Source organism: Oncorhynchus kisutch, linkage group LG3 (genome assembly GCF_002021735.2).
Source record: "Oncorhynchus kisutch isolate 150728-3 linkage group LG3, Okis_V2, whole genome shotgun sequence".
Taxonomy (NCBI): domain Eukaryota; kingdom Metazoa; phylum Chordata; class Actinopteri; order Salmoniformes; family Salmonidae; genus Oncorhynchus; species Oncorhynchus kisutch.
The window spans coordinates 42,538,435-42,554,577 of NC_034176.2; the positions used below are offsets into that span (position 1 = coordinate 42,538,435).

Sequence of the window (16,143 nt, forward strand, 5' to 3'; positions counted from 1 at the left end):
TGGCGATGTCATTTAGAAAATAGCCTCCAACACTCTACTCAGCAAATTGGATGCAGCCTATCACAGTGCCATCCATTTTATCGCCAAAGCCCCATATACTACCCACCACTGCGACCTGTATGCTTTCATTGGCTGGTCCTCGCTACATATTAGCCACCAAACCCACTGGCTCCAGGTCATCTATAAGTCTTTGCTAGGTAAAGCTCCGCCTTACTCAGCTCACTGCTCACCATAGCAACACCCACCCGTAGCACGCGCTCCAGCAGGTATATTTCACTGGTCATCCCCAAAGCCAACACCTCCTTTGGCAGCCTTTCCTTCCAGTTCTCTGCTGCCAATGACTGGAACGAATTGCAAAAATCATTGAAGTTGGAGACTTATATCTCCCTCACTAACTTCAAGCATCGGCTGTCAGGGCAGCTTACCGATCGGTGTAGCTGTACATAGCCCATCCAACCTACTACCTATCTCATCTCCATTGTTGTTTTTTTTCTTTTTCTGCTCTTTTGCACAGCAGTATATCTACTTGCACATCCTCATCTGCACATCTATCACTCCAGTGTTAATTGCTAAATTATAATTACTTCGCCACTATGGCCTATTTATTGGCTTACCTCCTTACTTAATTTGCACACACTGTATACAGATTTTATATTGTGTTATTGACTGTAAGTTTGTTTATCCCATTTGTAACTCTGTGTTGTTGTCGCACTGCTTTGATTTATCTTGGCCAGGTCACAGTTGTAAATGAGAACCTGTTCTCAACTGGCCTACCTGGTTAAATAAAATTTATAAAAATACAATGTTATCCATCCATGTGCCTTGCAAGCCATATATGACATTTTTGTGTGCTTATCTAGATTCACTGGTTTTACACACCAACTAAACTTTTTGGGGGGAGAGCGCAATGGTCTTGATTAGTCATCGTGCCTATGTCATGGTGTGCACTGGGCCAACAGCCATTCCTTTCCTGTCTGCCTTACCTTGATGACCCGGTCCTGGCAGCGCTGGATGTTCTTACAGAGACCCTCTGGCCCCTGGTCCTCCAGACTCTGGTGGAGGATCTGCTCAAAGGTGTAGACCGCATCGTCCATTTGCTGCACAGAAAGGTTTGTTTATCAGTTTACATTTTAGTCATTTAGCAAACGCTGTTATCCAGAGTGACTTACAGTCAGTGCATTCAACTAAGCTTAGTAGTGGAAAAACATCCACAAATCACAGTCATTGCAAGTAAACCTATCTTTAAAATGGTCTATACTCTACCAGACAGAAAGAGAACGCAGAGAAATCGGTTTATAAAATGGATCATCATGTGGGCATGTTGGTAACTCAATAAACTGGTGAACTACACTAAGCAGTCATCTGACAGTGTATAGATAAAGTCCATGATTTGCCTGTTTGCTGAAATCACAAAATGCCAAGCCAATAACAAAACATTCCATCAGTTTTCATATATTCACCACAAGGGGACACTATCTTCCCAACAATTCCTTTTAAAGTGTAGCATAACAAAATAGGATTGCTTTCTATATACTAGTTGAATCCTGTCCAATAAAACCCTTCCCTCCTTCCATTCTAAACTAATCACACGCTGAACCCTGAGGGTAGATCTTTGCTATTGTATATCTGAACTATAAACAGAATCTTGGGTGCAAAGGAAAGTTCAATTGTTGAACTCTCTGAGACCTTAGCCCCTGTCTGAGAGGTCTCACCCCCAGCAGCTTCTAGCCACTACAAAGAGGACAGCCTATGTGATTCACAGTGGGGGACAGAGTGGTGAATACTTGGCTCTAGGATATCTCTCCAACAACCAACAGCCTGTCAACAGAGACCAGCCAGCCAATGACAGTAAACCACCACTCACTAACCAGAATGTGCTTGTTCTCCAACCACAATAATAAAGAACTCCCCATACTGTAGCTCTGAGGATCTCAGACAAAACAGCACAACCAACAACCACAAAATAGACCTGCAGGCCACATCCTTTCAGCACTCATACACCAGCCAGGAACTCAAATGGAGACATTTCAGCAATTATTTAATTAGTACCTCACCATACTCATACCCCATATGTCAGTTTAGTGATTAACTGTCCACATCATCAGTAAGAGGTTGTGTCACGTTTTGCAGAATGTAATAAGGTGTAGGAGGGTGTAGTTTACGTTTGCATTTGGATCACATTCAATTAAGCTAGGTTGTCGTACCTATCACAGTCATTGCAAGTAAAACCGTCATCCTCAATCAGTGCAAGTTAAGTTGTTTTTATTTTATTTTTTACCTTTATTTTACTAGGCAAGTCAGTTAAGAACAAATTCTTATTTTCAATGACGGCCTAGGAACAGTGGGTTAACTGCCTGTTCAGGGGCAGAACGACAGATTTGTACCTTGTCAGCTCGGGATTTGAACTTACAACCTTCCGGTAACTAGTCCAACGCTCTAACCACTAGGCTACCCTGTACCTCTCTCATGAGGATCTGTGCCCTCTGGACGAACACGGAGGGGCTGGAGACGTCGAACCTCTGCTGCAGGCCGTCCAGACTCAGGTCCTCTACTTTCTCATAGCAGCTCTGCATCTTCACCGGGTGGAAAGCCAGCATAGAGATCTTCTCCATGTGCTGACGAGAGAGTGAGAGAAGGAGGGAGAGAAGGAAGAGTGAGGCTGGGTTGACAGAATTAACACAGACCATAGAGACCAGGCTTGGATGATATATGTCTTTCAATTCACTCATCAATTTGTATGCTACACTTCAGATATCACCTAAAATGGGTGGAATAAAACCATGCAGCTAAACTGTTATGCTGGATCATTAGACTGACACCCATATAAATGAATAACAACGTGCTCACCTCTCCCAGTTTTTCCTTGGTGCTGTCGTTCACTGTGTTCTTGCTCATGTCCACCAGCTCTCTGAAGAAGACGTCCCTGACCTCAGAGAAGCCTCGACTGGTGGGCTCCATCAGGGCCTCCAGGATAGAGCTGATGTAGGGCTGGATACTCACCTTCAGCAGCTTCTCTGCCTTAGGCAGCGCCACCGCTGTGAGGAAACACATCGAGAGAGAGAGGATGTCAACACACAGACTAGTCTACATGACTTTATAAACTGGCAGAAGTTCCACTGTGACGCATTGTGCAACACATGCTTTTCTCAAGATATGATACGTCCAAAGGAATTCAGTTCCTCTCCATATAAGACTGTTATTGCGCAAGACTAAGTCCCCCATGTAACTGTTGATGGAATGCTGCTATTCTTCCTGACTTCAACTCAATGGACGCAGGCTGTCAACATAGCACAAAACTGTCTGTGGCTGTGACAACCACCTGCCCAACTGTTGGCAAATATTTGTCACACCACTGGCAAAGAGCCCAGAATGACATACAGGCCAGACATGTACTGTAGGTATTCAGAGTATGAACTAGAATCTACCATTGTACTGCAACTATCGGTATTTACCTACTGTTGGTCCCAAGTTGACCTGGCTTGGGCACAGATCTAGGATCTGCTTACTCCCCCAAAATCCATTACTGGGTGGACTGTAAAACTGACGTTGGGTCAATGTCTGGGACTAGGGCTCAACTTCATCTTACTGTGGAGGGCTCAAATATTTATTGTGGGATATTTATTTATTTTATAAAGATGTAATAATGAAGAGGAGACATGAAAGGTGGAAAAGTTGGCAAGTCAGAAGTGCAGTGGTGTGGATTCCAACTCATGCCGACTCTAGTGTGCATGAGCTGGGGTCTGCAGCTCTAACAGGTGGACCACACCGGTCACTGAGGGTTCACCTTTGATTTTGTTGCTGACGTGCTCCTTGGAGGTGATGATCTGGTCCATATCTGTGCGTATGGAGGCCTCTAGAAGGGGGCGTCCAGCCTCACAGCTCTGCACCACAGCCTCATACTGGGCCTGGGCCTGCCTCACCACCAGACCATAAACAGCATCGCAGATCTGCATGGGGACACAGAGGATTGTTATGTCTGCATCTTGTATTGAGAAAAGCCACTGGGCCGAAACGTTGACCAAAGTGCCATATTATCCACCTTTGTGAACATGGAATACAAAGATGTAGATCACCAGCATTCTTGCATCCCAACATGACATGGATTCATGTACAAACAGGGAACTCAGAAGCTGGTTAAGGAGAATTCATTTTCCCTATTATTATAAAGGGGTATTTGGTCAGTTGTGTGAGATAGGACTTACCAGCATCCAGTTCCTCTGCCTTTCGTGCATTTTGCCTTTCAGTCCCGGGGTGATGAGATCCCTGACCTCAGGGAGAAGTGTCTCCATCACCAGGTTGGCCAGAATCTACAGGGATGGTCGTGGGTTCAAGATCAGATGACAACAATAAGTGTGGTGACGCTGTGCTGTTTGAGATGCAAGACACATTTCCCAAAAAGAGACGCAAAGTGATTCATGAACTACTGAGACCAATACAGCCATACTTCCAGAGTGATACAATTCTTATGACCTACCAGCTCACCCTCTACCCACCTCTGGGCAGTGGGGCTAATCTATGGCTTCGGGGCAAAGTATGTATTTATACATGGGAAGTGGTTCATTGTAGGTCCTATTCATGCTTTGTATCTGCTGGAGGGCATCCTCCAAAAGTCTGTATACTAGTCTACTGTACTTTTCACTCTCAGGTGTGGTCGGCACTCTACACTACAGATATGTCAGAGCTATCGAAACCTGAGAACGGGTTTTTCTAGCCTGATTGCTCTAGATCAGTGGTATTAAACTCTTACCCTATGAGGTCCGCAGCCTGCTGGTTTTCTGTGTACCTGATAATTAATTGCACCCACCTGGTGTCCCCAGGTCTAAAATAAGTAGAACTGGCTTTGAGGTCCAGAGTTGAATATAAGGGGCCCAACACATTCATCACAACATATTTATCATGACTATCTTCTATTGTACTTATTTGGCCTTGAAGTCAAGAGCTTTGGGCTAGGCTGCATTGGATGCGAGTTACTGATCTTGATGATATGGGACAGAGGAATGTGTAGGAGTAGAGTTGGCAATGCTGCCAGAGAATCTCTGTTCTACCATTCTGGTGTATTTCAACTTGAAACAGAAAGATGAGTGCTGGTCTTATCTGTAGGTGTCTCATTGGTGGTGTGTCACAGCAGGGCACGATGAATGACAACCACTGTTTGGTTATTGTAAAAATGTTAGCCAAGGAGTGCACAGATGTTTACAGATTAAAAAAATATATATATATATTTTACTAGGCAAGTCAGTTAAGAACAAATTCTTATTTTCAATGACGGCCTAGGAACAGTGGGTTAACTGCCTGTTCTGGGGCAGAACGACAGATTTGTACCTTGTCAGCTCGGGGATTCGAACTTGCAACCTTTCGGTTACTAGTCCAACGCTCTAACCACTAGGCTACCCTTGCAAGTTATGTAGCAAGTTAAGTTGACAATGCCTGCCATGCACATTTCCCAGTTGCTTCGAATGTTCAAAATCATAGTGTAAGAACACTTTTATGCCTCAAATGTGTCAGTTTTGTCTAGCAACAACAGCAAACTAGCTAGCACATTCACTAATTTATTTGTAAACAGTTAGCTAGTTAGCTACCATGTTCTTGTCTAACAGAGTAGTAGCTAGCAGAGTAGCTAGCAAAATACGCCAAATAACAGTCTAAAAACCACTTGAGGGCAAATAATAGGAATCAGATTTGTATCAGATTTCAAACCACTTATGAAGGTGGTTTGAAATGTGGCTTGAAATGTCCGATTCCACGTGGCTTTTGGTTGTCAATTCAGATTCTAATCGATATACATTTTTTTGGGGGGGGATTTGAGTCACTTTAAACTGACCAATGTGAACAAGGCTTTACTGACACAAAAGGTTAGATGTTGTCGGGTGTTTGACACCTCAGTGACACGTTGATATGGTATATTAACAGTATCACAGTGCACTGCTGACAGAAAAAAACGAAAAAAACATACTTTTCACATTTATTGGGTAAAAAAAAAAAAGCTTGTTATATTAAAGGGCACTTCATTCAAATAGAACATTGAACATTCAATAAATCATTTTTATTTAATGATTTTGGGCATGTCCCTCTGTGCACTGACTTCAAGGAAGATTTGAACCCACTTAACACCAGAATGTTTAAGCATTTTCATCAGTGTAAAGCCATAGTTATTTTGTTGTTTTGACAAAGTCATTTCTGAAAATCATTATATTTCATATTTTCAGGAAGAAAATGTCCCACATTTTAAGGTCAACCCTGTTTACGTGAACTGAACTCACATTTTAATATTGTGAAACTATTCCTTTAAAAAGAAAAAAGAAACATAGCTCATTCTACTCTTTTTGTCCATTTTCTGGTGTGTCGTGGTTGGAAACTGAGTGGGTCAAGCGTAACACGTCAACCCTGTTACCCACAGATAGACAGGCATTCAATTGTCTGTTCCTGTTGCACACAACAACCTTCCATTTCCCCAGTCACAGGGGGGTTAATGGCTGATTTAAGATGAAATCGTCAACTCTGTTACTTTATTTGACACTTACTATTGTAGTTTTTTTATTTAACGACTTGAGATTGAAAAACATGTTTTTTAATAAGTTGAACATGTGCTCTTCATGACAATGTTAAAATGATGGAGAAAGAGGAGGAAGGGAAGCGCTACTAAGGTACACAATAGTACATTTTGGTAGATAGAAGGTGCTCCCTCAGGGAGGGACGAAGGCCATGCAGCCGAAACGCATCGTTTAAAAAAACTACTTTGTTTCTATTGAACATGCCATACTAATAAAGGCATTTTAATTAATTATATGAAGAGTGCCTTGGTCTTCCTTTCTTTTTGATTGACGTTTAGATGAGTGCAAAATGTATCTCGTATACACTGATTTCACAACACATTAGGAACACCTTCCTAATATTGAGTTAAACCAACTTTTGCCCTCAGAACAACCTCAATTCGTCTAGGCATGGACTCTACAAGGTGTCGAAAGCGTTCCACAAAGATGTTGGCCCATGTTGACTCCAATGCTTCACAAAGTTGTGTCAAATTGGCTGGATGTCCTTTGGGTGGCGGACCATTCTTAATACACATGAGAAGCGTTTGAGTGTGAAAACCCCAGCAGCATTGCAGTTCTTGACACACTCAAACCGTTGTGCCTGGAACCTACTACCATACCTTGTTCAAAGGTACTTCAATTTTTTGTCTTGCCCATTCACCCTCTGAATGGCACACATACACAATACATGTCTCAACTCAAGGCTTAAAAATCCTTCTTTAACCGGTCTCCTCCCCTTCATCTACACTGATTGGTAGTGGATTTAACAAGTGACATCAAGAAGGGATCATAGGATTCACCTGGTCAGTCTCATGGAAAGAGCAGGTTTTCCTAATGTTTTGTACACTATATACACAGGCTGTGTCTGTCTGTCTGTTGAAAGTGCTGTGTTGTGTCTGACCTTTGGGCCCATGGGAGTCCTGACTCTGTGGTTAACTCTGAGCCCAAGGCTCCTCGTCTGGCCTTTGACTCTCTCCATCTCCCACTGGAGCAATCTGTCTATGAGATACTAAGAATGATGGGTATGAGTCAAGGCCCCCAGGCCCTGATGTAAGAGCTACAGACATCACACTCACACAGACGGACAAAGACTCAGCTCTGCAGAGGGGAGGCACAGTGAGCTCATGCCCACAGGATGCTGTGTCACCAGGGCAGGGGGCATAGTGACATCATCTCTCAGCTGGACTCTACATCCCTGATTGTATCCCAAATTATACCCTACTCCCTACATAGACCCATTTGGCTCTGGTCAAAAGTAGTGCACTACAGTGCACTAAGAAAGTATTCAGACCCCTCGACTTTTTCCACATTGTTACGTTACAGCTAGGGATGCGCAATATAGAAAATCGGTAAGCATATCGAAAACAGCCGATATTAGCTAAAAATGCTAACATCGGCCTGATGTCTAGTTTACTGCCGATGTCAAAGCTGACGTGCATAACTATATAATGTAAGTAGATGATGTAATGACGGCATGAAAAATATAGCTCTACATGTGCAACACAGCATTCCTAACCTAGCCCACAATATCTTCTGTGTGTATCGAGCAGTCATTTGAAAGAGTAAAAACATTTCAGCGAGACAACTCAAATGCGAAATCCATTCACGCCAAGATAATGGAATTCATTGCCCTTGACAATCAACCGTTCTCTGTTGTGGATGATGTTGGCTTTAGCCAACTGGTCGAGCATCTCGAGCCCCGGTACACACTACCGATTAGGTGCTATTTTTCAGATGTTGCCCTGTGTTGTTGAAACGCACATCCATGGAGCTACTTGCTATGGGCGTCACTGCTATTAGCTTCACAACTGATATTTGGACCAGCAATGTCAGCCCTATTAGCATGCAGAGCCTGACAGCACAGTGGGTGGACGAGGACTTCGTACTGAGGAAAGCTCAAGAATGTGCTGTTATATAGGGAATAGGGTGCCATTTGGGACACACCACTGTCATTGGCTGTGCCATCCTTACCTGTGGAGGTGCGCCACACATCATCTCCCAGGTGCCATACTGCCCATGGGCCTGGCGAAAAAGCCTCACTGAGTCTGTGAAGGCTGGCGTCTGCACCTTACTCTCCTCCAACAAACCTATGGGGTAACCACAGAGGATTAGCATTGTTAGTGGAAGTGGACATTGTGAAGGTTGATTTGAAAACATTGTACAAGTTTGATAATTTATCATAAAATCAGCACTAGCCTGGTCAAGCAGACTGACTGCTGTGCTCACATTTCAAACCAAATTGTGACTGGTTCCACCAGGCTAATCTCAATTGAAATCTTGAATTCAGGTTTGACAGAAATATACTTGAAAATGAGTTTCCATGCATTCCTAGAGTCTGTTGCAACTTGTGCAGAAAGAGAACTGTCTAGTACAGTGCATTTGGAAAGTATTCAGACACCTTTTTTCAACATTGTTACTTTAGTCTTACTCTGATTAAATATAATCTCACTCTACACACAATATCCCATAATGACAAAGTGAAAACTGGGTTTAAGAAATGTTTGCAAACGTATTCCAAATAAAAAAAATAGAAACACATTATTTACATAAGTATTCAGATCCTTCGATACGAGACTCGAAATTGAGCTCAGCTGCATCCTGTTTCCATTGCTCATCCTTGAGATGTTTCTACAACTTGACAGGCGTCCACATGTGATAAATTAAATTGATTGGATATGGATTTGGAAAGGCACACACTCCTCTACATAAATTCCCGCGCATGTCAGAGCAAAAACCAAGCAATGAAGTCGAAGCAATTGTCCATAGAGCTCCGAGACAGAATTGTGTCGAGGCAGAGATCTGGGGAAGGGTACCAAAACATTTATGGAGCATTGAAGGTCCCCAAGAACACAGCGGCCTCCAATATTCTTAAATAGAGAAAGTTTGGAGCCACAAAGACCCTTCCTAGAGCTGGCTGTGCGGCCTAACTGAGCAATCAGGTTAGAAGGGCCTTGGTCAGGGAGGTGACCAAGAACCCGATGGTCACTCTGACAGCTCTTGATGAAAACCTGCTGCAGAGTGCTCAGAACCTCAGACAGGGGCGAAGTTTCACCTTCCAACAGGACAACAACGTTAAGCACACAGCCAAGTCTCAATGTCATTAAGTGGCCTAGCCAGAGACCGGACTTGAACCCGATCAAACATCTCTGGAGAGACCTGAAAATAGCTGTGCAGCAACTCTCCCCATCCAACCTGACAGAGCTTGAGTGAATCTGCAGAAAGGAATGGGAGAAAGTCCCCAAATACAGGTGTGCCAAGCTTGTAGCATCATACCCAAGAAGACTCGTGGCTGTAATAGCTGCCAAAGGTGCATCAACAAAGTACTGAGTAAAGTGTCTGAATACTTGTGTAAATGTGATAAATGTTTTTTATTATTTGTAAATGTGCAAACATTTCTAAAAACCTGTTTTTGCTTTGTCATTATGGGGTATTGTGTGTAGACTGATGAGGGAAAAAAACTATTGAATCAGTTTTAGAATAAGGCTGTAACATAACAAAATGTGGGAAAAGTCAATGGGTCTGAATACTTTCCGAATGCACTGTACGTGGACCAAGGGTCACCATCTAAATATGGAGGGAAGAGTGACAGTCATACGCAATGACCACACCACATACACTCTGTAAAGTCAACTGGATCATTCTCATGTCACGAGTGGCTAGGGTTATTTATCAGAGTTTTGCCATGGCAACCCAGGGAGATTCCACATTATCCATCTTTAGGGAAGTAAATTATTGTCTCCCCCCCCCCAAAAAAGTTAATACATTTTTATTTTTTAAATCACAAGTAGTAGCTACACAACGTGCCAGTAATCGCATGATAACTGTACATGTTGTTTTGGCAACAGGGTTTGTTTTGATGGCATAGGTAAAGCATCTTCGTTGGGCCAGAGTGACTGGTGAACAAGGCTACATCTAATAGATGGCGCGCACACACACACACCTCCCGCTTAGATCATCTCCACCTCTACTGAAAGAGTCAACCGTAAGAATTTATTAATGTATCCAGCTGTGTTTGGATCAGGAATCAGACTCTGGTATGTAGACTCACCATCCAAACATACAGTGCATTCGGAAACTATTAAGACCCCTTGACTTTTCCCACATTTTGTTACGTTACAGCCTTATTCTAAAATTGATTAAATTGTTTCCCTCCCCCTCATCAATCTACACAAAAATACCTCATAATGACAAAGCAAAAAGGTTTTTAGAATTCTTTGTACATTTCAACAACAAAGAAATCTGACCATTTACTTTGTTGAAGCACCTTTGGCAGCGATTACAGCCTTGTGTCTTCTTGGGTATGATGCTACAAGCTTGGAACACCTGTATTTGGGGAGTTTCTTCCATCATTCTCTGCAAATCCTTTCAAGCTCTGTCAGGTTGGATGGGGAGCGTTGCTGCACAGATATTTTCAGGTCTCTCCAGAGATGTTCAATCAGGTTCAAGTACGGGCTCTGGCTGGGCCACTCAAGGATATTCAGAGACTTGTCCCAAAGCCACTTCTGTGTTGCCTTGGCTGTGTGCTTAGGGTCGCTGTCCTGTTGGAAGGTGAACCTTCACCCCAGTCCTAGGTCACGAGTGCTCTGGAGCAGGTTTTCATCAAGGATCTCTCTGTACTTTGCCCCATTTATCTTTCCCTCGATCCTGACTCGTCTCCCAGTCCCTGCCGCTGAAAAACATCCACACAGCATGATGCTGCCACCAACTTGCTTCACCCTAGGGATGGTGCCAGGTTTCCTCTAGAGGTGACGCTTGGTATTTAGGCCAAAGAGTTCAATCTTGGGTTTCATCAGACCAGAGAATCTTGTTTCTCATGGTCTGAGTGTTTGGGTAACTTTTGGCAAACTCAAAGCAGGCTGTCATGTGCCTTTTACTGAGGAGTGGCTTCCGTCTGGCCACTCTACCATAAAGGCCTGATTGGGGGAGTTCTGCAGAGAAGGTACTCCCATCTCCACAGAGGAACTCTGGAGCTCTGTCAGAGTGACCAACGGGTTCTTGGTCACCTCCATGACCAATACCCTTCTCCCCCAATTGCTCAGTTTCCCTGGGCAGCCAGCTCTAGGAAGAGTATTGGTGGTTCCAAACTTCTTCCATTTAAGAATGGAGGAGGATATTGTTCTTGGGGACCTTCAATGCTGCAGACATTTTTTGGTACCCTTCCCCAGATCTGTGCTGATACAATCTTGTCTCGGAGCTCTACGGACAATTTATTCGACCTCAAGGCTTGGTTTTTGCTCTGACATGCACTGTCAACTGTGGGACCTTATATAGACATGTGTGTACATTTCCAAATCATGTCCAATCAATTGAATTTACCCCAGATGGACTCCAATCAAGTTGTAGACACATCAAGGATGATCAATGGAAACAGGATGCACCTGAGCTCAATTTCAAGTCTCATAGCAAAGGGTCTGAATACTTATGTAAATACGTTTTTTTTTTTTTTTTATAAATTTGGAAATAAAATCTAAAAACCTGTTTTCCCTTTGTCATTATGGGATATTGTGTGTAGATGGCTTAAATAAAAACAAACTCATCAATTTTAGAATAAGTCTAACGCAACGAAATGTGGAAAAAGTATAGGTGTCTGAATACTTTCTGAATGCACTGTACTTTACATGAGGAGAGAGCTAGTCTAACAGCATCAGAACAAATCATGTGAAATCCTGTCTTGTGATAAAAATGGGGAATTCATAAATTAACTCTAGCCATGACAAAGACAGGAAGTATGTTGTGCAGGGTGGGGGAGTGAGTGGGCTGTGTGAGTGAGAGTGGGGCCTGGGAGTATGAATTAGGGGGGGGGGGGGGGGGGGAGTAGAGCTTCTAGCTACAGGCAGGAAGTCCACAGCCCCAGACTACCTCCCTCTCTGAAAGCTGTGTGTGTGTGTGTGTGTGTGTGTGTGTGTGTGTGTGTGTGTGTGTGTGTGTGTGTGTGTGTGTGTGTGTGTGTGTGTGTTGAAAGAGTGTGAGGGTGGGAGCCAGGCCATTTATCTTGGCTCTGCCTCATGAGAACGTGGAGGGGATTTTTGCCAGCCCAATAAAGTCTGTACCCCAGCTCTAAAGTCAAACTAGACTAAAAGACATGTTTATGCTGAAATTCCAGTACTGTATATAAATTGATCAGCATCTGTAGAGAAAGAATGGCCTGGTCAGTTTGAGGCTGGTTGTGGTTCAGCAACACCTCCTTATAGTGAGTAGTGTTGTGTGAGTTTTTAAAAATGTTTAATAGTCTGCTTTGTTGTCAGAGGGTCCAGCTTCAGAGCTGACTATGGAGATTTTTATCAACTTAAAAATCCCTATATCATAATGCTTTTCGGACATGGTGATCATAGCTGCTTTTCCAGGCATTGCAACGTTTTCCAGATCATATACAGTCCTACAGTGTGGTTTTCCATAAAGTAGTATCATATTCTCGAGTTGGACAAAGTAACATGATCACAACTGTCAATGTAGACAGAGGTCAATAGAAACCACTGACCGATACAAATCAAATCGTATTTGTCACATGCGTCGAATACAACAGCTGTAGACTTTACCGTGAAATGCTTTCTTTCGAGCCCTTTCCCAACAATGCAGTTAAAAAGTAAGAAAATTAACAAATAGATAAAGAAAATAGAAACAGAATAACAATAAAGATGCAATTCACGAGGAATACCGGTACAAGGTTGTTGGGGTGAATGAGGTAATATGTACAGTATATGTAGGTTTGGTTAGGTAATTCAAGTACTATGTACATGTAGGTCGGCGGTAAAAAGCAGAACGTTTGGGTAGCTGTTTAATTAACTTTTCAGCAGTCTTATGGCTTGGGGGTAGAAGCTGTTCAGAGTCTTGTTGGTTGCATACTTGGTGCATTGGTAACGCTTGCTGTCCGGTAGCAGAGAAAACAGACAGACTTGGGTGGCTGTAGTCTGACAATTTTTAGGGCCTTCCTCTGACACCATCTGGTATAGAGGCAGGGAGCTCGGCCCCAGTGATGTACTGGGACGAACGCACTACCCTCTGTAGTGCATTGCGTTCGGATGCCGAGCTGTTGCCATACCAAGCGGTGATGCAGCCAGTGATGATGCCCTCAATGGTGCAGTTTTATAACTTTTTGAGAATCTGAGGGCGCATATCAAATCCTTTCAGACTCCCGAGGGGGAAGAAGAGTTGTCCTGTCCTCTTCACGACTGTGTTTGGGCCACGATAGATCCTTAGTGATAGGTCCATACCACCCTGCATCCCACTGCTGGCTTACATCTGAAGCTAAGATGTGTTGGCCCTGGTCAGTCACTGGATGCTGCAGGAAGTGGTGTTGGAGGACCAGTAGGAGGCACTAAAGAAATCATCCCCAGCTTCCAGTTGGCTCATTCATCCACACTCCTCTCCCCTATAACTATTCCCCAGGTCGTTGCTGTAAATGAGAATGTGTTCAGTCAACTTACCTAGTAAAATACACAAAAAAAGTGATGTGGACACAGAGGAACTTGAAGCTCTCGACCGTCTCCACTACAGCCCCATCGATGTGAATGGGGGCGTGCTCGGCCCTCCGTTTCCCTTCTACAACCTCATCAATGTTGGCTATTCCTGCCACTCCCCACCATGCTAACTTCAGTCTGCATGAGTCCTAGGTTGTGTCCCAAATGGCACCACATTCCCTATATAGTGCACTACATACATTGGGAACAGGGTGCCATTTGGAACACAGCCCTAGTGCTGGACATAAGCGATGAATGAGGAGTAAATCCTATGGCCCCTGAAGGTGAAGTCTTCATTCATGGTCAGCAGGGTGTCCGTCTGCTAGACAGGGTCCCTCTGTGTTCAGCCCCTAGCCCCCAGCCTGCTCTAGGAAGGAGGGTGGGAGTGGGTAGAGCCAAAGCAGGGCGGACCGCCTGAGGAAATTAATTGCCGCCACATACCAGACTTTATTGAGCCTGCAGTCTAAACATCGAGCTACAGAGCAGTTGTTCATACACTGCTCTGACTGATCACTCAAGGTTTGACTACATGAAGACACGCATGTTTCAAATGGCACACTATTCCCTATATAGGGCACTATAGGTCCTGGTCAAAAGTAGTGCACTATCTAGGGAACAGGGTGCCATTTGGGAAGCGCACATGATGTGACCTTTACAGAATCACAACATTGTGGTCCCCTTCTTTATGAGGCTCAGGCTGGAGCTTCTACACTTCGTATACACTTAATGATGTGTTGTTTTTAGGTTGGCCTGTGTCTTTGCTCTGGTCATACAAGGCTACAGGGACATATCAAATAGTACTTGGAGTATTTGCCTCGTGCTACAGAAAATGGAGATGGACTAATGTTCTATGGGCTGATCTGGCTCGGGAGAAGGCAAACTTATAGTACTTAAAGTGAGTACAAATGTGAATTTTGGGGCATGATCTAGACCAGTGTTTCCCAACTCCGGTCCTCGAGTACCCCCCAACTGTACATATTTTTTGTTGCGGCCCCCAAGCACAACTGATTCTACTTGTCAACTAAGTTGAATCAGGTGTTTTTGTCCAGGGCTACAACAAAAATGTGTGCTGTTGGGGGTACTCGAGGACCGGAGTTGGGAAACACTGATTCTAGACTCCTTGATATGACAGAAAGAAAGAGCTGTACTGTACATCTGTGGAAGCCCTGGCCGCCAGGCAGATGAGATCTTTCACTGAGGACAAAATCGGATTAGAAAGTAACAAAGTTGTGTCGGTCGAGAATCCCAAGAATGACAGCTGCCTGCTAACAGATTCCTTTACCAAGTTCACTCTATCGAGTTAGAGCTTGTTACATGTAACCATTTGCCTAAAAAAGGAGTCTACGGAAAGCCCCTAGTGCCTGTCAACTCCTTCATTATCTCATCACCTCAACCAAGAACATGTTGCCAGCTCATGCCTCCAGTTTGGGCTAATATGCCTGTCGACCCTGACTTGTTAGGTCACACAACAAACTGTCCGCCCACTCACATACTCCCTCACAGACTGTGCTTAGCATGCCTACTAACAACTCAATTAAGTCACATAATAACTTCTATTAAGCCATCACAGATTTTGGAATGGGAGTGCTTAGTAAGTCAATCCATGTGCTTTGACTGACCCATGTCAATCCCAAAAGGCACTCTGTTCCCTATAGTGCACCACATTTGACCAAGGTGTTCATATGAACCCTCTTACTCCTCTCCCACAACATTCAACTCCCCCTGGAGTACTATCAAAAGGCACTGTGAGTCCTGTGTTGAGGAGTACCAGAGCATGCGAGTCAGAGGGAGCCTTCCTCTCTCTCTCTTCTGTTCTCCATCTCTGGTTGTGTTGACTGCCTGGTCTAGTCTGTACCACTGACAGCTAGCTCACCTGTCCATGTACAGTGCACGCAGAGAGAACTCCAGCAGCAGGTAGGGTCGCCCACAGCCAGATCTAGGTTTGACTACCCTTTGAAATCATTTACAAATACTTCATCTGTGCTTGATTGAGCTTGCCTTGCTTCATTGGACCAATGGAATAGTCCCTAACCCTGCCCATCTGGCAGGCTAAAGCAAACTCAGGAAATATTTCAACAATTTCAAATAGTACTTGAACCCAGGTCCCATCACAGCTGCTCCCTAATACCAGAGTAGCCATAACTCAAACAGGGGGA

At 43.9% G+C, this 16,143-nt stretch overlaps 1 protein-coding gene across 1 annotated transcript in view; it reads right to left on the reverse strand.

Annotated features, from left to right (window-relative positions):
- LOC109883316 (protein Niban 2) overlaps positions 1 to 16,143 on the reverse strand; it is a 59,391-nt gene that overhangs the window by 8,957 nt on the left and 34,291 nt on the right. Inside the window, exons 6-11 of the mRNA XM_020475341.2 lie at positions 8,502 to 8,617; positions 4,203 to 4,307; positions 3,785 to 3,947; positions 2,848 to 3,035; positions 2,460 to 2,615; positions 984 to 1,097 (exon numbers count right to left, since the gene is read on the reverse strand). Coding sequence (XP_020330930.1) covers positions 984 to 1,097; positions 2,460 to 2,615; positions 2,848 to 3,035; positions 3,785 to 3,947; positions 4,203 to 4,307; positions 8,502 to 8,617 — 842 coding nt within the window. The remainder of the gene's footprint in view (positions 1 to 983; positions 1,098 to 2,459; positions 2,616 to 2,847; positions 3,036 to 3,784; positions 3,948 to 4,202; positions 4,308 to 8,501; positions 8,618 to 16,143) is intronic.